General features: G+C 45.5%; 1 protein-coding gene across 1 annotated transcript in view; it reads left to right on the top strand.

Moving 5' to 3' along the window:
• The window catches only part of LOC308302847 (GDNF family receptor alpha-1-like), a gene marked incomplete at both ends in the record, with an annotated part of 127,567 nt that overhangs the window by 5,166 nt on the left and 99,846 nt on the right, over positions 1–22,555 (top strand). The window contains 3 exons of the mRNA XM_080747165.1: positions 16,407–16,476; positions 16,547–16,615; positions 17,236–17,334. Coding sequence (XP_080603291.1) covers positions 16,407–16,476; positions 16,547–16,615; positions 17,236–17,334 — 238 coding nt within the window. The remainder of the gene's footprint in view (positions 1–16,406; positions 16,477–16,546; positions 16,616–17,235; positions 17,335–22,555) is intronic.

The raw sequence follows: 22,555 nt of genomic DNA, 5'->3' as shown, positions 1-22,555 counted from the left end.
ATTGGCCGGCAGTGTATAACCCTCGCTGTGATTGGCCGGTAGTGTGATGACGCAATTTTTCCGCGAAAACCGGTCCCGGGCAGGGATCATAGAAAACATATAAAGAGAAGGCTTTAGAAGCTGAAAATAACGGAGTGGGGGTTCTAAAACTTTAGCGATTTAACAGTTAGGACCATTTTAAGATTTGTTTTATAAAAAAAGTTACATGGTATAACTTTAAGTTATAGCAGAAAACTATGTTACAAGCCAATCAAAATGTACACATCTTTTGAGAATACCATACAATCTAAAGGCTCAAAATGCATATTGAGCTTGTAAATATGTAGTGGAATAAAAAGTACATCATTTGCCTTTGAGACGTATAGTGGAGTATGATGATTAACTTAACGTGCAACAGTAAACAAACCAATATAAGGTTTAAGTGTATAGAGGATATATGCACATTTCTAAAGTGACAATGTAAGGACTTTTTAATACCTCTAAAATGACAAATTAAACATTGGCCAAATTGTCAAATATTAGATGAAGAAATTGTGAAAATAGCAGATCTACATGCTCACAACGCCTCGCATTGCGAGGCGTTGTGAGCATGTAGATCTGCTATTTTCACAATAGAACCGTGTTATACAAAATTTAATGCCTCAACTCTTAGTGCTCGTCAGGGTGGGGGGGGGGGGGGGGGGGGGTCCCCAGTTAAAATATGATTCATTTGGGGGTCACAGCCTGAAAAGGTTGAGAACACTGCTCTACACCACTGGTTAAAAGCCAAGTTGTATAGAAGTGAACAATTCTAATAGGAATATTGTTTCTAAGCTGGTATTATGTCTCAGGGACATGCTTAAACTCATCAACTCCAAATAATCATCTTTATTCATACTGATAAGACCGAAACATGTGCTCTGTTAATAAGCTAATTATTGACAGTGATTCCAGCACACCAAACCAACAGTAGCAAACATTCCTTCCATCTAAAGGGTGGCCAGGAAGCAGAAAGCATTAGGAAAAGAAAATAACATTCCGGTGCCCTCACAGATATTGAGAAGACATTTCTCAGATCTTATCCTCTTAAGCCCCGTACTGTGTACTGTACTTTGTCATACGACAAACAGCAAATATCTACAAGCTTGACTCATTGTGGGTTTGCAGGTCTGCCATTTACAATGTTGTTTAGTCCGTTCTGCCTAAAGGGCTCTCCATACTTCGACCGAAACCGCAGTTTTCGGTCAAAAGGTCCTTTTCTACCATAAAATTATATCCCTCTGGACTTCTGAAAAGCATTGGACCGAACGAGAGTTCGGAAATTTGCACGTTGTTGTAGAATTTTTCAAACATCATACTGTACTAATATAATAATTGAATTTCCATAAGGGTGGAGTGATAGTGAATACAATATTTATTTAACAGCATATCAAGAGCTTCTGAGACAACACACATGCAGTGTTGCCTCCTGTTTCCTTCGACAGTCTCTCCTTTATACAAAGTAGTGTGACAAGAATAGGCATAAGGGTGTCTCCTAAACAGTGTCTAAGAATATAATTCGGTTAAGATGAGAAGAGTTCTTCCGTATAAGGACTGGTGACGTCGGAGCACTGTCCCCATAGACAGCTGTTGTAGTCAGTCTTTTTGTGCCAAGTACTAAGTACTCTTAACTTACTGGGGTAGAGTGACAGACACATTACTGCACATATAAAACAAGTATTACATTTAATTAGAAATCTATTATAATTCCTCCCTTTGATCATATATCATCATATATGGTCATTAACAGTTAATGTAATCTACAAGAGGATCAAACATCAGTTTTGAAACACATTTAAATCTGGTAGGGGCGAAAATCCAATTAAGCATTTATCTTGGTAAAATTCCATCCTACGACCCTCAGGTTTGAGCGATCACTTCGTAAAGCCAGCATTTTGTTTGTGTATGTGTTTCTCCTGCACTCTTTTCCACTTGAATGAATGAGTCCCTTCTTAGGTTGGTTCGTAATGTCTCTTCTTCCCTTATTTGGGCAATGTCACGACACAGGGCTTCCATGCCCCTTTTCCGATCACAACGTCCTCATAGCAGTTGGATTGACAGCGTCCTTCATAGTGGATGGGATGCAAGGCAGTTAGGGTATGTCCCTTGCACAGTTCTATCATCTCATCTGGTTGGGATGCAAGGCGGCAATTCCATGGTGATTTCCCAGACATCTTTTGGTTTCCATACATCTCATTTTTATGGCTCCGTCTCATCTTTCATTTGTATGGCTTAATTTTTTTTGGATTTAAAAAACTGAAAATAGAAAACTCAGCACCAATGGTTACGACATCCTATCCTAGAATGATTTTTATAATTTATACAGCCATGAATATTCTGTATTTTCCAACATGGCAATGGGAAGCATTTATCACGTCATGAATGGTTCAATAATGAATGATATCTTGTATTTTTACATACCTTAATTTGTGGAAGTATTTTCTTACCATAGTGTTTTGACATTTATTCCTTCCATTTGTTTCATTTGTAGACGTATTCCTTTACCATATTGATTCAATGGTTTTAGGAACATTTGACATCTCCTGTAATTACATTTCATCTACACAACAACATTTCATAGCATAGACAATGTTGTTACTGGTTTAGTTTAGTTAGTTTATGTTAACAACACATACAGTATGTTGGGAAGAAAAGAGACATCCGTTAGAACATTCCATCACTGAATTGTGTTTCTCTCTTAAGCCACCCAGATTATTTCTTCAGCACCTAAATATTGGGAAAACAATCTTTCATTAGATGAATCCAATAACATATAGGAGAAGACACGTTTCTCCTTACCTAAAACTGAAAATCATATCGTGATTTGTGGGAAAAGACGATCTTTCATTAGACAAATCATTTCCGTCCAAAATGGTAGGGAACTCAGGATCCCTATAGAGACAAATCAAAAGTATAGTTAGCATGACTTCCATATAATGCATTCAACATTATACATTATTTTCCAACAGACCAGTGATTCTCAAAAACCACTGTCCCATTCATTCCCATACCGATTAGTCTTTATACCCGGGTATCATCCAATCTTATTAGACTTGCACTCTTTTGGTTCAGGCTTGTAGTCCTCCATAATATATTTCCAATGCATATCAACTGGTCATGTAAACCCAGCAGGGATTCCTCTGGCCAGTAGGAGACTGAACAGGTGACCAAACAAAAACAAACCTAAAAATGTCAACCAAACCTACATTATGTAGCTACTAGAGACAGCAATTCTGAATAATAATAGCCTAATAATCTAACCTGAAAATGTACTAGAGCCATTCCAAAATTGTAACTACTAGAGACTAGAGACAACAACTCTGGAAATTGTAACTACTTCTAGTCCTCTTATAATTAATAGCCTAATGTTCATAATTCTCTTATAATTCATAAAAAGGCTAATTCATATCTATAATTCTCTTATAATTCCTATCACCTCCCCCCTCTTTTTGAGAAGCACTGGTCAAGCTCACTCTCTCCAAACCGAAGCATTCCGGTCTTCCAATTGAGCATGACCCACAGTACAAGCTCACAACGGTTGCGTTTGTGACGCGCTGCTCACCCTGCTCGGCACAACACAGAAGATCATCAATAACTATTAGGAGCAGGGAGATAAAAATACATATAGACACCCCCCATGGGGCTACCCCCATGGGGCTACCCCCCTCTTTTAAGCTCAAAGGACTAATATGGCCACTGCAGGGTTAAGGAACACTTTATCTGATGGGTTAAATAATTTTCAGTGAGACAATTCTCTCCACAGACTGTCTTGTGCCTTGAAAGGTTTAAAACCATCCCAATATATATAGTTATGGGCACTCTAACTACAAAGTATTTTAAATAGGGTCAAAATTTACTGAACACAACATATCATGATTTCAGAAACTCTACCAAATTCTACCTGCTCTTTAAACAATGTTACTGAGTTATAAGTAAATGTCCTATTTCCATATCGGTATGTATGACCCTGGCTTAGGATCATATTCATCCTCTGTTACGCCAAGTAGACATTTAGATAGTATAGTTCATCTTTATCATATGGAAGCCATTAATCACCTAATCAATCCTTTCTTCCCAGAGCCATGGGTACTCACCAACTTACTATGACCCCACCACCGTTCCCCCGTCACGTCAGTGCCCCACTGAGAGAGGAATTACTACAACCACCACACAGGAAAAAACATAATGATTAGCCATCCAAAGTGTTCACGATGTATCCTTCATGTTCCTTAGGAATGTTCGGTCTCACCAAAGGTTCTGTGTGCCCCCCACAGAACCAAAGCCATGCACCTGGCTTTAGTAGTCCTTGGAATTCTTGCAGTCCCAAAATGTCATTTGAGTAACATTCTCAGTGTCATGTTGTCCCCAGTCCAACATTGTTCTCCAGATGCGGAACTAGTCCATCTTGATGACCAGACTGTCAATGTGATCGCATTTGCCCTCTCCCAGTATAGCTCAAGTGACAGGTGAACCCCTGATGGACACGCAGTAAGCAGAGTAAAGGATTTCCCAAAGTCTATGTTTGAAAAACCTGGCTTCTCCCAATATGATAAAACAACACAACCAGACATTATCCTTATACTAATGCTACAATCATCTGCTATCTAATTATAATGCCCTGCAATCTCAAAAGTATTTTACATTTACACAGAATCCTTCTTAAGGCAATTCTGTCAATACTATGTCATGAACCGACAGTGTATTCCTGAACAGCTGCTGTGAGAGAATTGTCACACTTACTTCTAGAGAAGACCTTCTTATTTTCCCAGGTCATTTTACCCCAGACAGAGGAAAGAAAGTGGAAAGAAAAGATAATACCGATTCCTATTTGGGTTCTGTTTTTTCTTTCTTCCAACTACCCACTTCTAGTTGACTATCATAAATGCATAATTAATATCATTACCATGTAATATATTTAAATTACCATTTAACTATATTATCCCCCCTTTGTGGGCAGTTATTTAACAACCAAGTCTGGCTTTCATAGTTAAATATATCCCGTCTGGTTATGACTATTTCATAATTAGGCCTTCATATTTTACGTCTGGTTACGTACGTCCTTAACGTTCTATATTTTCGTCTTCCACGAATCGCCCACGTGCGGCGTCTTTAGAGAATATTTCGTCTGATTACGGTCATGCAATATTCTATACCGAGATGATTATTGCCGAATAGCGATTCCCCATTCGATAATCATTCCTAACCCTGGTTTCCTACAGGTACTGTACTTTAACAGAAACAACCCACGATCACGTGGAGCTACGTATTAGCTTTCACCCCGAATTACACGGGTACTGTACGTTTAAACAGTATACTTCCGAGATACGGTAGATACCTTCTATACATGCAAGGCATCTCTCTATTAAATTTTGTTCATGCAAGTACGACAGCCGCATAAAAATGTCGTGGCCTGTCCCGGGTACATGCAATTATAATGACCACGTCTGGCCTCCCAAATCATATTGTATTCACGATACTCTCACCCCGTTAAGTTCGACCGGCGATCCCTGTCCGACAGCTGCTCTGAATCAATAGCCAGTGTGTCCTGTACGGAAAAAGAGAAAAGCTGACAGACAGATTATGCGGGTCTCGGCAGGACCTCCACTGTTGTAGAATTTTTCAAACATCATACTGTACTAATATAATAATTGAATTTCCATAAGGGTGGAGTGATAGTGAATACAATATTTATTTAACAGCATATCAAGAGCTTCTGAGACAACACACATGCAGTGTTGCCTCCTGTTTCCTTCGACAGTCTCTCCTTTATACAAAGTAGTGTGACAAGAATAGGCATAAGGGTGTCTCCTAAACAGTGTCTAAGAATATAATTCGGTTAAGATGAGAAGAGTTCTTCCGTATAAGGACTGGTGACGTCGGAGCACTGTCCCCATAGACAGCTGTTGTAGTCAGTCTTTTTGTGCCAAGTACTAAGTACTCTTAACTTACTGGGGTAGAGTGACAGACACATTACTGCACATATAAAACAAGTATTACATTTAATTAGAAATCTATTATAACGTCGGAAAACACAACTCACCGAACATTTCGGTCGAAGTATGGAGAGGCCTTTAGATGACGCCCAAAATAGGGACGCCAGGTTGAAAGTTGTTAAATACTGCTCATTCTTGGCCAATTAAACCCCAGCACCCATATTCTGGGGGAAACATTCACCAAACGTAGATCTGCTATTCTTGGTGCAGACACTTGGTGTATATAGGCTGAAAAAGAATGCACCAAATACAGTACAATTCAGGTCCGTTTTACTAATATAAGTACACGTGGTTAAACTGAAGTGACTGAAGTAAAATTCCAAACATTATCAAAGTATTCTGAGAAACCCCTGGACTTTTGTCACCGCACCCATTTTGAGGACCCCTGCTCTGACAAGAGATGACAGAGTCAAGGACAGTAGACTGTCTTAAGGAACAGTCCTCACTCACAAAAGATCGTAATTTTCAGCTTTTTTGAGCGGTGGTCACAACGCTCCTATACGTGGCCGTGTGTGTGGGTCTCCGTCCGTCCGTCCGTGTCTGTATGTAGCCTAAACTTCGGCGCGTAACTAGTGCCGCACCATTTACGCCACTCGCGCAATATATACATCAAAATGTGCGGCTCGGCCGGGAATGGTGTTCTATTACCTTTCGTTCCGATCCGCCTTTATGCCGACGTAATCGGCAAAAAACGACGCTTAATTGTCCCCATTGACTTATAATGGGACAATGCAAGAAATCACTTTCAAGTATTTTTCTCTCGTAAACCATAGGAGCTACAGTTTCAAACCTCGGAGAGGAGATTCATAATGATTTTAAGAATGAATCCAAAAATAATTACATCACTCGGCCTCATGGTGGCGCTATAACGGCCCACTTTGCGTTTTGCCCCGTAACTCTTGAACCGTAGATCGGAAAATTAAAATTCTTTTTTCCCTGGATTCCTTGGGTCAAGACGCATCTCCCCATATAGGCATTTGCGCCAGGATAGATTTTCCGCCATCTTGAATTTTCTCCAAAACACACTTTTTGCTCCTTTTCCTACATATTTTCTTCAAATGTCACAAAAATCGGTACACATGATCTATGAGGTGGGTAAACCACCGCTCAGTTCACACGGGTGTAATTTTTAACTTTATGTACCACAGCAGCAGTCAAACGGAAGCGTTTGGGTTAGGTTGGAGCTCCTCAGGCCATTATTATTACTGTATTATGTGTCTGAAGAAAGCACATTTGGACCCTTATTGCTGCTGAAGGTTTTCTACAGGCTCCAGCAAGCCTGGCTGAGTCACTGCAGTCCTCTCTTGTATAGAAGACATTTCTCATGTCAACAAGGACTTCCTGGTCAAATAAAGGACAGTGTCTTTGTGTAAGGGACAGCTTTAATCCAAACAAAAACAAACAAACACACAGATAACAAAGTGTATGTGGGAGTATAATAGAAGCCCAGATGTCAGCGTATTGTATCTGTTATCCCTCACATAATCCCAGGCATGCAATGACTTATTGGAATGATTAATGTTAGTCTAGTCCAGTCTAGTCATGCACTGTCAGGTGGAAACCTTGTTATGTCCAAAACTGTTATTTTTCAGGGAAAGTAAAAAAGAATGTATTTATTATTTAGTCACAAGCTCTTTTGTTAACCCATTTAGGCCTAGAATTATTGAATGCTTTAACCAGTGAAAAATAGCAGATATACAAGCTCACAGCGCGGCACCGAGTGCCGCGCTGCGAGCTTGTAGATCTGCTATTTTAGAAAAAGTCATAAAAATGTGTGCAAATCTTTCAATATGTGTATTTTCAAAGCAAACGTTTGTAACTCAAATTTTGCTTCGGGGTGGTCCCTGGAACTAAAAATGTTGAATGGGGGTCCGTGGACAAATAAATATCATTTTGGGGGTCCTACACATGAAAAGGTTTGAGAACCACTGACATAGTAGTCTCTCAAGAACAGACTAACTGAGCTCCATTTAAGTGAAAAGGACCTTTTCTTTGACGATGGCTCCAGTAATTAGATTGCTGACATAGAAACATAGGTTTTTCAAAAAACCTTAGAAGGATTCAAAAGACACTTATAGAATCTAGCAGATCTACAAGCTCGCAGCGCGGCACTCAGTGCCGCGCTGTAAGCTTGTATATGCTATTTTTCAATAGTTAAAGCATAAAATAATGATATAATATGTACCCAATCTGAATACTTTTGAAGCTATATTCCTAAAACTCACTGACACACTTTGAACCTGGCGCACCTATTCTGGGCATGTTATTATTAGGGGTGCCATGATTCAGTCAGCCCACGGTTGCGTCTGTATCTCGTTTTTTGGCTCACGGTTTCGGTACGGTTTCGGTACAGCACAAATTGAAAATGAAAAAAGAAAGAATCCAAAATGTTCAGTTAATTTTAAAGACGGGATGCAATCATTTGTTTCCCCCCTAAAACATGATTACTAGGAGGAAGATTTTCTCCAAAAAAGTGTACAGAAAGAGTTAAAATTATGTTTTTTATGTGGCCACACCCAAAAAAATAAAGAAATTCGGTTAATTCGGTATGGGCTGTTTGGTTCGGTACAGGGCCATTCGGTTTGGTATACCGGTTCGGTTCAGTATTGTGTCACGCCTAGTTATCATAGGTGAACATTGTCTAACATTTTCAGTGTTTGTACAATAAAAAGGGAGTTAAAATAGCATATACAACACTCATACAACACTCGCAGGACACTGGGGGCACAGTATTAAATAGGACATAAACTTACAGAAGGGAAAACAATAATAAATAAAAATGGAGATACAAAGTGGGATATGTGTATAGGCCTAAGCTTGTATATTGGCAACCATAAGCATTAGAGGACTTGGACAGCTGGATCTCTTCTCCAATAGTCCCTCCCTAATATTTTTATCTAGTTTTTATTTGTCAACAAAATTGCCAATATATTTATATATTTATATTTATTTATTTTTACTTTTAGTAATCATAGCTTAGTTTTTAATTAGTTTGTCAGTGGAAAAAGGTAGTCGATGAAGAGTTTTAGTCGACAGACTTAACTGGTCTGTTTCAGTTATGTCTTCACGTCACGTTTAGAGCACTTCTGATAATCACGTAGCAGTGAATGCAACATGAAAGCGGTTACGCCTCAGACACTTCCTTAATAATGTCTATTTAGAATTCAGAAACTATTCAGAAGTATGAAAATTGCACGCTTTTACGCCCCAAACAATGTTTGTCCAAAGTCGCACACAATCCCCATCCAGTTAATTGCTTCAAGGATGACTCCGCTAAAAGCACTTCACACGTCTATACATCACATTAATGAAAGTCCTGGCAGTATTAAAGTGTGACGTCTGTATTTTAATGTTAGGATGAGATGTTGGCACTTTGGTGGTGCACTTTATCCAACCAGAACTATGATGACAGAGTTAGGAAATACAACCAGTGGTGGAACAATTAAGTATACCCACATTTCTGACTTAAAGTTATACATAGATAGATAGATACCTTTATTATCCCAAGGGGGAAATTTAGTGGCCATGTATCCATGTAACTTTTTTTATAAAACAAAAAACTGTTAAATTGCTAAAGTTTTAGAACACCCACTCCGTTAATTTCAGCTTCTAAAGCCTTCTCTTTATATATGTTTTCTATGAGCCGTGAGGGGGGGAGAATTTCACGGCAAAATTACGTCATCTGCATCATCCGTATAACGTTGTGTATATGTTGGCCAATCACATCGCGGATCATACACACATGATACACTACCGGCCAATCACAGCGTGCTTGCCGTCTCTTCAGGAAGTAGCCTCCCTCAGCAGCAGTGTTTACGATGGTGAAGGATTCTTAACCTCTTACTCCCCAAATCCTGTTCAGAAAATTACGTTCTACCCCTCTACGGATCCGTATCGGTCGCGGTGGTTTGCGGCGCCGCTCCGGTGGTCCGCGGCGACTCCGGGCGAAAAACGGCCGAAAAAAGCAATACCGCTACTGACCACTAGTTGAGCAGCTTCCACAGTACAGCTTTAAGTAAAAGTATCAATACTGTAATGTAGAACTAGAACTGCACTCTGTCGAGGTGCCAGCTTGCTCCTTGTGCACAAGTAGGCCATGTATGGCCATGTATGGCCTACTTGTGCACCAGCAGAGTGCGCCATGGCATGAGGTGCGCTCACCACTGGCATCACCAGGAATGCTGGTCCCTCATTGGCTGTTAATGATGACGTTGCCAGAAATGCTGGTCCCTGATTGGGCTACGGGCTTAAACACACACAGCTACCTTACCTACACATATGCAGCCAATCACAGTACTTGCACGCTCTGCTGGTGCAAGTAAATACTCCAGAATTCAACATTTCCTTGAGTAAAAGTACAACAAAGTATTGGTATCAAAATGTACTTAAAGGACCAGGTCACCTCTGGGACAACCAGATCTTATTTTATTGTTGTGTGGGACACGATTAACACAATCCTGAGTTATTTTTTGTGTTCAATCTGTGTTTTTAGATATTTTAGTATTTCAGTAGATTTCAGCATGCTACAACTGGTCATATGATGCAAAATGCATCGTATGACCAGTTGTAGCATGCTGAAATACTAACATATCTAAAAACACAGATTGAACACAAAAAATAATTCAGGATTGTGTTGATCGTGTCCCACACAACAATAAAATAAGATCTGGTTGTCCCAGAGGTGACCTGGTCCCAAAAGTAAGTACCAAAAGTAAGTTGTTATACTGAAGGTACCTTTTCACACGTTTTCAAATGTATAAAATGAATGAAAAGTATTTTGAAAATAGCTTGAGTAAATGTATTTAGTACACTACTGCATACAAGCCATACAAATACAAAATACCCACAGATCCAACTTAAGATTGGAGCTACCCCCTCGTGCACACGCGCACGCACGCACACACCCACGCACACTTTCGTGTGAATCAAGTCAATAAGAATTGCATTATAGTTTTATGAGATTCTTGTAACAATGGCTGCATAATTAGCTCCATCCCCATGCATGCGGTATAGCATTTATAGTCAGTGCACTGCAGAGCACTCCCAAGGTGCTGCTGAATAACTAACTGCTCTGTGTAACAATGACAGAGAGAGGCTTGTTTCACTCACTACACAACACTACACAACACTGCTGCCTTGCAAGTGAACAGCGACAGATAGGCGTGCTGAAAGTGGCTGTGAATGTCTTCAGTGGGAACTGAGTATGGATTAGAGGCGTTGCTCCAAAGTATAGTGACAGGATTTTAGATAACGTGCAGTTGTTTAGGGCAGAGTTCATTTTTTTTGCAGGCCAAGGAACCCTTTAGCTGAGAGAGAAATGAAGCAGGGACCCCCCACTACATAATGTACAGGTATAAGATACACTACACCACTATATATACCCAAGTACCTGTCAAAATACTTTATAAACATTAAGGATGTCCATAATTACAACACCAGAGGCAGCGCCACAGATCACTTTCAACCCAGAGTCAAAACCAACAAAGGGTCAAACTCGTTCTTCTGCTATACCACCAAAATGTGGAAAGCCTTACCGAAGGCCATAAAGGAGTGTGGATCACTAGCATCCTTTAAAATTGCCCTGAAAAACCACTTACAGGCGGCAGCCGTTCGCAACTGGTAAAAAAAAAAAACCTAGCCCAGCCCTACCCTCCCCTGCCCCTTCTTTGTATATACTGTTTGTTTAGACTTACTGTTTTCTTTTTTTTTTGTTCTTTAATTTTACTTTCTTTACATATCTACTGCATAGTACTGTGTTCTATTCGTCTGTCATTCAATGTTATATGAGATACTTTAATGGTTTCCTGTGGAAATAAGCTTAGTCTTTTCATGGATCTCCTTTTAGTAGACCTTGTACCAGTGAACTGTACCGTCATGAAACTGTACCTTTTCCTATGCAAACTTCTAATAAAGTCTTCAATCAATCAATCAACCCCCCACTACATAATTTACAATGTATACAATTGTGTTGCATCAAACTTTTTCATAAATGTCATAATGGATTGCATTTTCATGGCGCTTTTCCAAGTGCTCAAAGCGCTTTACAATGGTCCATTCATTGATACATTGGGAGGTGAACTGGCCTTATGTTGAAAGAATTGCCCTGTGTAGAAATCCATGCCGTTACGCCACATCTCCAGTACTGACTTGATTATGCTCGCAGTAGATCAACGTGGTATCAAGCACCGACGATAGCCGACCTCCAAGCTCACAACTGCGACACGTCGTGAGCTTGGAGGTCTGCTATTTTCCACCAAAAGGCCCCTTTAGACATTTCAGCCCCTGCCTCGCTAACTTTCTGTGCACGTCCCTGTTCGGTGTGACAGGCGAGTGAGGTTTGTAAAAAAAAAAAACTAAAAACTAAAAACAAGCATCAATTTGGAATGTTAATCTTGAAAGGAGCCTCGACGAAGAGCGTGAAATTGTGTGTATTGTCTTGTACTAGATGTCTGTATTCTACTTGATGTCTTTATTGTATTCTACGTCTGTCTTGTACTCTTGTAGTGAAAGAAATCCCGACTCGGTGAAAAGCAGTCTTGACAAATTGAGGGCACAACTTAAAACAACAGAGACAACAAGAGGATGAAAACAAATAACTTGTGCTTCAAGGGAAATGAGGAATCTTTCATACAAGAAGAAGTAAAACAAACAAATATTCTGAAAATACAGTCCCTATACTAGTACACACCTGTAAATAAAAGGTATGTGTGCAACATCATCATCTAACCCGGAAGTTATGCGGGAACACCTACTGAGTGGCAAAAAATACTTTCTGTCCTTGACAGCCCATACATCCTTATCTGATTGCATTAACCGATGTTAAACTCACTTTGCCACTCGATTTGCCGTTAACTTCTATAATGTTTTCATCCATGGCAGCCCTGAATTATATTGTTACTTTATGGTACCTTATATGTATGTCAAATAGGCTATGTAAATCTTTCCCCCTAGGATACAGTATGTCACAAGGGAGACTTGAGAGGATATCGGTTTCCATGAAAACAGAGCCAAATCATTTTTATACTTGGCGCTTAACCATCTAAACCCCATCAGCATCCCTATTCTGGGGGGAACATTCACAAAAAATAGCCATTCTACAAGCTCACAACGCGTTGTGAGCTTGTAGATCTGCTATTTTTGGTTAAGAGACTTGCTGCACTGTAGGCTGAAAAAGATTGCACCAAGTACAGCGCAACTGTAGGTCAGGTCTCGCGTTAGCCTCGCAAGCCATCCCGAGTTACGTCATCACCAATGTGCTTCCTTTCTCGGTCTGGTACTCCTCCCATAGAGTCTCTTTATGAGAAATAGGTTTCTCAATTTCCAATCAAAAGGCCAGACTCTCCCCTGGGAGAGTCTGGCTGTTGCGAGGCTAGTCTCGCGTAGCCAGACAACTATTCCACAATCTCTGAATGCTATATAGAGTCTGGAACAGCAGCTCCCGAACGGCGAGTAATGGAAACGGGCATTACCGTTCAAGAAAATATATTTTAAAATGTCATTTCTGCTAAGCAGCAAGCTAAACATGATTATATGATTTTTATTTATATAATGATAAATGTGTGCGATGTGAGACGGAAACGGAAGTGACGAGGAGGCTTCACTTCCGCTTTAACCAGTACTCATCGTTCTTCTTTCGATGCACCAGACTGTATGACGGGAGCATTTCCAAATCGCGGAGTCAACAGTCTGGCCACGCGAGACTAGTTTTACTAGGTAAAAGTGGTAAAACGTAAGTATTCTGAGGCACCCTGGACGTTTATCACAGAACCCTGTAACCCTGTCCCTGACACAGGGATTATATCATGATGTGAAGACCACCTGTACATTGAAAGGGAGGGGTTGGGTGTATTAAAGCATGTTCTCCAGTTCCAAACATTCCGGTTTATGCGGTCAGATCAGTTCCTTATACTTTTCTCAAGTCTGGACCACCAGATTATGTTCAAAGACTCCTGCCAGGGACCACCCGGACCCCACCCAGCTGCTCACAGCACACAGCTTGTGTTGTCTGTTCGTAGACAGCTATTGGTGGTGAGGTGAGGTGTATACTGTATGTTCCAGATGTCATCATTAGTGCAGGGCCAACCTGAAGAGAGCTCTATATAAGCTTTGAAACTCTCCTCAAAGTTGTTGCGTTCCTCCAGGGCTCATGTCAAGATTTAGTGGTTCTTTAACCCTGGACCTGGAACCATTTTATGATTTAACTATTAAAAAATAGCAGATATACAAGCTCATAGCACGGCACTCATATATTCAAATCTTTACATAATATATCATTTTTCAAAGCAAACCTTTGTAACTCAAATCTTTGCTTCTGGGGGGGTCCCTGGAACAACATAGGCCTATTTTGAGTTGGGGGTCTGTGGCCAATAATGTTTGGGGTCCTAGACATGAAAAGGTTTGAGAACCACTGATGATAGAAACATGAGTTTTATAGCATCGGGTCAATATAAGACGTGCACAAATGTTCACGATTTTTCTAAAATAGCAGATCTTTTTGCCTTTTTACGGACGCCAATTATTGGCAAAACTCTATGGAGACATCGCTGCCATTAAGAAGGACAGATGTGAACAAGAAAACTAATTATCGGGCGATACAAATGAGCGCCTTAGCGGGGAGGGAATGATTATATGATGTCATTTTATCTGTGTTTGTTGGATTGGCATGTGTCAGCCTCCAGGAAGAAACCCCAAATACAAAGGGAATACATAATTGCTCATAACAACCACGCCAGAGGGTCTAATGAAGTACTGTCAACCTCATAGACACATGAAAACCAGAAAAAGTACAAAACTATGGCACTGCCTCTTTAATAAAACTTGGCACAAAAGAGTTGTAATCACGCCACGGGCCACTAGCGGTCCGTGGACCACTGCTTAAGAACCACTGGGGTTTAAAGACTATTACGGCTTCACCTTCAGCCAATTTCAGAAACCAACCCGACAGGCAGCACACAGTGAACGGCGAGGCAGCGTCTCAGACAGAGATAACAAGCTGTTATTTCTGCACAAACGCTGAATTGATGAATCCATTGAGGAGGAGAATGACACACTCGTACAAGCAAAGCCCAAAAACATGAAGTGTCTGAGAGAGTCTGCAACGACGGGGAAAACAGTTCGATAGAAACTAACGAAGCGCTGCTCTTCACTTCTGCCCGTAGACTCATTTAATAAACAGAGAAAGCTATCAAAACGTCTCTTTCAGAAAGCACATATTCTCACTTTAATGACGACCAGAGTACATTCACCAGACTCACGTCGAACACGTTCAACAAAAGTGCCAATCACAGCAAAACAATCTCGGCAACGGCAAAGCCACAGAACTTAACGCAGCAATCTGGAACTTGTGTTTTTAAACACAACTCTATGATACGACAGTGGCTTTCATTATATACGCTTTGGGCCCAGATGCTTTGAAAAACAAGGAAGTTCGATACAGCCCTTCACTCCTATAGACAGGAAGTTAACGGGATGCTGGCATTTCTGACATGTGTGAAATGTCTGCAACATGGTTGCAGTGTATGGCAGGGGTTCCCAAACATTTTTGTCTCAGGGCACCCCATAAATATCCTTTTAATCCGAGGCACCCCTACATTATAATTTTCACTCCCAGCACCTTATATGTATAGCATATCGTCGTTGTCGGATGGAAACCTTGTTATGTCCAAAACCGTTCGTTTTGTATTCATCATCTAAAACATTTACTAAACTAGTGAAAACAGCAGATCTACAAGCACACAACGCCTCACGATGCGAGGTGTTGTGTGCTTGTAGATCAGCTGTTTTCATTAGTTTTGTGTGACAGTCTTGTATGATGAAGCAGGGCTTTGCTTTACCAAAAGACGTACGCATTTGAAACTTGGAAATACAAGTTTTCTGCCCGACAGTGACGATATTTTTGTGATTATGTTGCGAGGAAAACGTTGAGATAACATTTTGGTTAGAACTGACTGAAAATAACTTTGTACTTCAAGTTTAAAATGATAGTAAATATTTTTGCAAGTGTCCAAATAAATTCCAAATATTATCAAATTATCTCGCAGCACCCCTGGACTGACGTCACGGCACCCCAGGGTGCCCCGTCACCCACTTTGAAAACCCCTGGTGTATGGGGGTTTAAGTGGTCAATGCTATGCTTCAGGCACAATCTGATGTTGGCACACATTGACCAAACCAGTGCTTTTTTCCCCCCCTTGGAACCCCTTTCTTATACAATAGCTGAAATCTCCCCAGATGTGAACCTTTTTTCAATCCCCAGACATTTAACCACAAATAGCAGATCTAGAAGCTCATGAGTTATTTCAGTTAGATTTATTAAACTGACTAATATGTTTGGGACATTTGAGTGTCCCTTTGTGTTTGCATTGTGTCATGTTCTGGTACCCCTCCCTCTCCCAGGTATACGGCCCACTCAGCCCCCATGTTCCACCTGTCACCCCCCATGTTCTGGTACCCCTCCCTCTCCCAGGTATACGGCCCACTCAGCCCCCATGTTCCACCTGTCACCCCCCATGTTCTGGTCCCCCTCCCTCTCCCAGGTATACGGCCCACACAGCCCTATGTTCCACCTGTCACCCCCCATGTTCTGGTCCCCCTCCCTCTCCCAGGTATATGGCCCACTCAGCCCCCATGTTCCACCTGTCACCCCCCCATTGTTCTCTGCACACTCCCAGCTGTGTCTCCTCCTGTGACCAAGCCCCCGTCATACCCGTCTGCTCCTCTACAGCTGTGTCTCCTCCTGTGACCAAGGCCCCGTCATACCCGTCTGCTCCTCTACAGCTGTGTCTCCTCCTGTGACCAAGGCCCCGTCATACCCGTCTGCTCCTCTACAGCTGTGTCTCCTCCTGTGACCAAGGCCCCGTCATACCCGTCTGCTCCTCTACAGCTGTGTCTCCTCCTGTGACCAAGGCCCCGTCATACCCGTCTGCTCCTCTACAGCTGTGTCTCCTCCTGTGACCAAGGCCCCCGTCATACCCGTCTGCTCCTCTACAGCTGTGTCTCCTCCTGTGACCAAGGCCCCGTCATACCCGTCTGCTCCTCTACAGCTGTGTCTCCTCCTGTGACCAAGGCCCCGTCATACCCGTCTGCTCCTCTACAGCTGTGTCTCCTCCTGTGACCAAGGCCCCGTCATACCCGTCTGCTCCTCTACAGCTGTGTCTCCTCCTGTGACCAAGGCCCCGTCATACCCATCTGCTCCTCTACAGCTGTGTCTCCTCCTGTGACCAAGGCCCCCGTCATACCCATCTGTTCCTCTACAGCTGTGTCTCCTCCTGTGACCAAGGCCCCCGTCATACCCATCTGTTCCTCTACAGCTGTGTCTCCTCCTGTGACCAAGGCCCCGTCATACCCGTCTGCTCCTCTACAGCTGTGTCTCCTCCTGTGACCAAGGCCCCGTCATACCCATCTGCTCCTCTACAGCTGTGTCTCCTCCTGTGACCAAGGCCCCGTCATACCCGTCTGCTCCTCTACAGCTGTGTCTCCTCCTGTGACCAAGGCCCCGTCATACCCGTCTGCTCCTCTACAGCTGTGTCTCCTCCTGTGACCAAGGCCCCGTCATACCCGTCTGCTCCTCTACAGCTGTGTCTCCTCCTGTGACCAAGCCCCCGTCATACCCGTCTGCTCCTCTACAGCTGTGTCTCCTCCTGTGACCAAGGCCCCGTCATACCCGTCTGCTCCTCTACAGCTGTGTCTCCTCCTGTGACCAAGGCCCCGTCATACCCGTCTGCTCCTCTACAGCTGTGTCTCCTCCTGTGACCAAGGCCCCGTCATACCCGTCTGCTCCTCTACAGCTGTGTCTCCTCCTGTGACCAAGGCCCCGTCATACCCGTCTGCTCCTCTACAGCTGTGTCTCCTCCTGTGACCAAGGCCCCGTCATACCCGTCTGCTCCTCTACAGCTGTGTCTCCTCCTGTGACCAAGGCCCCGTCATACCCGTCTGCTCCTCTACAGCTGTGTCTCCTCCTGTGACCAAGGCCCCGTCATACCCGTCTGCTCCTCTACAGCTGTGTCTCCTCCTGTGACCAAGGCCCCGTCATACCCGTCTGCTCCTCTACAGCTGTGTCTCCTCCTGTGACCAAGGCCCCGTCATACCCGTCTGCTCCTCTACAGCTGTGTCTCCTCCTGTGACCAAGGCCCCGTCATACCCGTCTGCTCCTCTACAGCTGTGTCTCCTCCTGTGACCAAGGCCCCGTCATACCCGTCTGTTCCTCTACAGCTGTGTCTCCTCCTGTGACCAAGGCCCCGTCATACCCGTCTGTTCCTCTACAGCTGTGTCTCCTCCTGTGACCAAGGCCCCCGTCATACCCGTCTGCTCCTCTACAGCTGTGTCTCCTCCTGTGACCAAGGCCCCGTCATACCTGTCTGTTCCTCTACAGCTGTGTCTCCTCCTGTGACCAAGGCCCCCATCATACCCGTCTGCTCCTCTACAGCTGTGTCTCCTCCTGTGACCAAGGCCCCGTCATACCTGTCTGTTCCTCTACAGCTGTGTCTCCTCCTGTGACCAAGGCCCCGTCATACCTGTCTGTTCCTCTACAGCTGTGTCTCCTCCTGTGACCAAGGCCCCGTCATACCCGTCTGCTCCTCTACAGCTGTGTCTCCTCCTGTGACCAAGGCCCCCGTCATACCCATCTGTTCCTCTACAGCTGTGTCTCCTCCTGTGACCAAGGCCCCGTCATACCCGTCTGCTCCTCTACAGCTGTGTCTCCTCCTGTGACCAAGGCCCCGTCATACCCGTCTGCTCCTCTACAGCTGTGTCTCCTCCTGTGACCAAGGCCCCGTCATACCCGTCTGCTCCTCTACAGCTGTGTCTCCTCCTGTGACCAAGGCCCCGTCATACCAGTCTGTTCCTCTACAGCTGTGTCTCCTCCTGTGACCAAGGCCCCGTCATACCCGTCTGCTCCTCTACAGCTGTGTCTCCTCCTGTGACCAAGGCCCCCGTCATACCCGTCTGCTCCTCTACAGCTGTGTCTCCTCCTGTGACCAAGGCCCCGTCATACCCGTCTGCTCCTCTACAGCTGTGTCTCCTCCTGTGACCAAGGCCCCGTCATACCTGTCTGCTCCTCTACAGCTGTGTCTCCTCCTGTGACCAAGGCCCCCGTCATACCCGTCTGCTCCTCTACAGCTGTGTCTCCTCCTGTGACCAAGGCCCCGTCATACCCGTCTGCTCCTCTACAGCTGTGTCTCCTCCTGTGACCAAGCCCCCGTCATACCCGTCTGCTCCTCTACAGCTGTGTCTCCTCCTGTGACCAAGGCCCCGTCATACCTGTCTGCTCCTCTACAGCTGTGTCTCCTCCTGTGACCAAGGCCCCGTCATACCTGTCTGCTCCTCTACAGCTGTGTCTCCTCCTGTGACCAAGGCCCCGTCATACCTGTCTGCTCCTCTACAGCTGTGTCTCCTCCTGTGACCAAGGCCCCGTCATACCTGTCTGCTCCTCTACAGCTGTGTCTCCTCCTGTGACCAAGGCCCCGTCATACCTGTCTGCTCCTCTACAGCTGTGTCTCCTCCTGTGACCAAGGCCCCGTCATACCCGTCTGCTCCTCTACAGCTGTGTCTCCTCCTGTGACCAAGGCCCCGTCATACCCGTCTGCTCCTCTACAGCTGTGTCTCCTCCTGTGACCAAGGCCCCGTCATACCCATCTGCTCCTCTACAGCTGTGTCTCCTCCTGTGACCAAGGCCCCGTCATACCCGTCTGCTCCTCTACAGCTGTGTCTCCTCCTGTGACCAAGGCCCCCGTCATACCCGTCTGCTCCTCTACAGCTGTGTCTCCTCCTGTGACCAAGGCCCCGTCATACCCGTCTGTTCCTCTACAGCTGTGTCTCCTCCTGTGACCAAGGCCCCGTCATACCCGTCTGCTCCTCTACAGCTGTGTCTCCTCCTGTGACCAAGGCCCCGTCATACCCGTCTGCTCCTCTACAGCTGTGTCTCCTCCTGTGACCAAGGCCCCCGTCATACCCGTCTGCTCCTCTACAGCTGTGTCTCCTCCTGTGACCAAGGCCCCCGTCATACCCGTCTGCTCCTCTACAGCTGTGTCTCCTCCTGTGACCAAGGCCCCCGTCATACCCGTCTGCTCCTCTACAGCTGTGTCTCCTCCTGTGACCAAGGCCCCGTCATATCCGTCTGCTCCTCTAGAGCTGTGTCTCCTCCTGTGACCAAGGCCCCGTCATACCCGTCTGCTCCTCTACAGCTGTGTCTCCTCCTGTGACCAAGGCCCCGTCATACCCGTCTGCTCCTCTACAGCTGTGTCTCCTCCTGTGACCAAGGCCCCGTCATACCCGTCTGCTCCTCTACAGCTGTGTCTCCTCCTGTGACCAAGGCCCCGTCATACCCGTCTGCTCCTCTACAGCTGTGTCTCCTCCTGTGACCAAGGCCCCGTCATACCCGTCTGCTCCTCTACAGCTGTGTCTCCTCCTGTGACCAAGGCCCCGTCATACCCGTCTGCTCCTCTACAGCTGTGTCTCCTCCTGTGACCAAGGCCCCGTCATACCCGTCTGCTCCTCTACAGCTGTGTCTCCTCCTGTGACCAAGGCCCCGTCATACCCGTCTGCTCCTCTACAGCTGTGTCTCCTCCTGTGACCAAGGCCCCGTCATACCCGTCTGCTCCTCTACAGCTGTGTCTCCTCCTGTGACCAAGGCCCCGTCATACCCGTCTGCTCCTCTACAGCTGTGTCTCCTCCTGTGACCAAGGCCCCGTCATACCCGTCTGCTCCTCTACAGCTGTGTCTCCTCCTGTGACCAAGGCCCCGTCATACCCGTCTGCTCCTCTACAGCTGTGTCTCCTCCTGTGACCAAGGCCCCGTCATACCCGTCTGTTCCTCTACAGCTGTGTCTCCTCCTGTGACCAAGGCCCCGTCATACCCGTCTGCTCCTCTACAGCTGTGTCTCCTCCTGTGACCAAGGCCCCGTCATACCCGTCTGCTCCTCTACAGCTGTGTCTCCTCCTGTGACCAAGGCCCTGTCATACCCGTCTGCTCCTCTACAGCTGTGTCTCCTCCTGTGACCAAGGCCCCGTCATACCCATCTGCTCCTCTACAGCTGTGTCTCCTCCTGTGACCAAGGCCCCGTCATACCCGTCTGCTCCTCTACAGCTGTGTCTCCTCCTGTGACCAAGGCCCCGTCATACCTGTCTGTTCCTCTACAGCTGTGTCTCCTCCTGTGACCAAGGCCCCCGTCATACCCGTCTGCTCCTCTACAGCTGTGTCTCCTCCTGTGACCAAGGCCCCCGTCATACCCGTCTGCTCCTCTACAGCTGTGTCTCCTCCTGTGACCAAGGCCCCCGTCATACCCGTCTGCTCCTCTACAGCTGTGTCTCCTCCTGTGACCAAGGCCCCGTCATATCCGTCTGCTCCTCTAGAGCTGTGTCTCCTCCTGTGACCAAGGCCCCGTCATACCCGTCTGCTCCTCTACAGCTGTGTCTCCTCCTGTGACCAAGGCCCCGTCATACCCGTCTGCTCCTCTACAGCTGTGTCTCCTCCTGTGACCAAGGCCCCGTCATACCCGTCTGCTCCTCTACAGCTGTGTCTCCTCCTGTGACCAAGGCCCCGTCATACCCGTCTGCTCCTCTACAGCTGTGTCTCCTCCTGTGACCAAGGCCCCGTCATACCCGTCTGCTCCTCTACAGCTGTGTCTCCTCCTGTGACCAAGGCCCCGTCATACCCGTCTGCTCCTCTACAGCTGTGTCTCCTCCTGTGACCAAGGCCCCGTCATACCCGTCTGCTCCTCTACAGCTGTGTCTCCTCCTGTGACCAAGGCCCCGTCATACCCGTCTGCTCCTCTACAGCTGTGTCTCCTCCTGTGACCAAGGCCCCGTCATACCCGTCTGCTCCTCTACAGCTGTGTCTCCTCCTGTGACCAAGGCCCCGTCATACCCGTCTGCTCCTCTACAGCTGTGTCTCCTCCTGTGACCAAGGCCCCGTCATACCCGTCTGCTCCTCTACAGCTGTGTCTCCTCCTGTGACCAAGGCCCCGTCATACCCGTCTGCTCCTCTACAGCTGTGTCTCCTCCTGTGACCAAGGCCCCGTCATACCCGTCTGTTCCTCTACAGCTGTGTCTCCTCCTGTGACCAAGGCCCCGTCATACCCGTCTGCTCCTCTACAGCTGTGTCTCCTCCTGTGACCAAGGCCCCGTCATACCCGTCTGCTCCTCTACAGCTGTGTCTCCTCCTGTGACCAAGGCCCTGTCATACCCGTCTGCTCCTCTACAGCTGTGTCTCCTCCTGTGACCAAGGCCCCGTCATACCCATCTGCTCCTCTACAGCTGTGTCTCCTCCTGTGACCAAGGCCCCGTCATACCCGTCTGCTCCTCTACAGCTGTGTCTCCTCCTGTGACCAAGGCCCCGTCATACCCATCTGCTCCTCTACCGCTTCCCACGGTTCCAGTTTGTCGTGATTATTTGACATTATCGTGATTATTTTTCATAATCGTCATAATCGTTTCCATGTTGAAAAATGTTCATATATATCTTTTTAAACGAAAAAAAAGTGGAAATAGCAGATCTACAAGCTCACAACGCGTCGCATCGCGACGCATTGTGAGCTTGTAGATCGGCTA

Source organism: Nannobrachium achirus (genome assembly GCF_963921795.1).
Source record: "Nannobrachium achirus genome assembly, chromosome: 18".
In the NCBI taxonomy this organism is placed as follows: Eukaryota; Metazoa; Chordata; class Actinopteri; order Myctophiformes; family Myctophidae; genus Nannobrachium; species Nannobrachium achirus.
The sequence above is the reverse complement of the archived record's forward strand: the minus strand, read 5'-3'. Positions and strand labels throughout refer to the sequence as shown.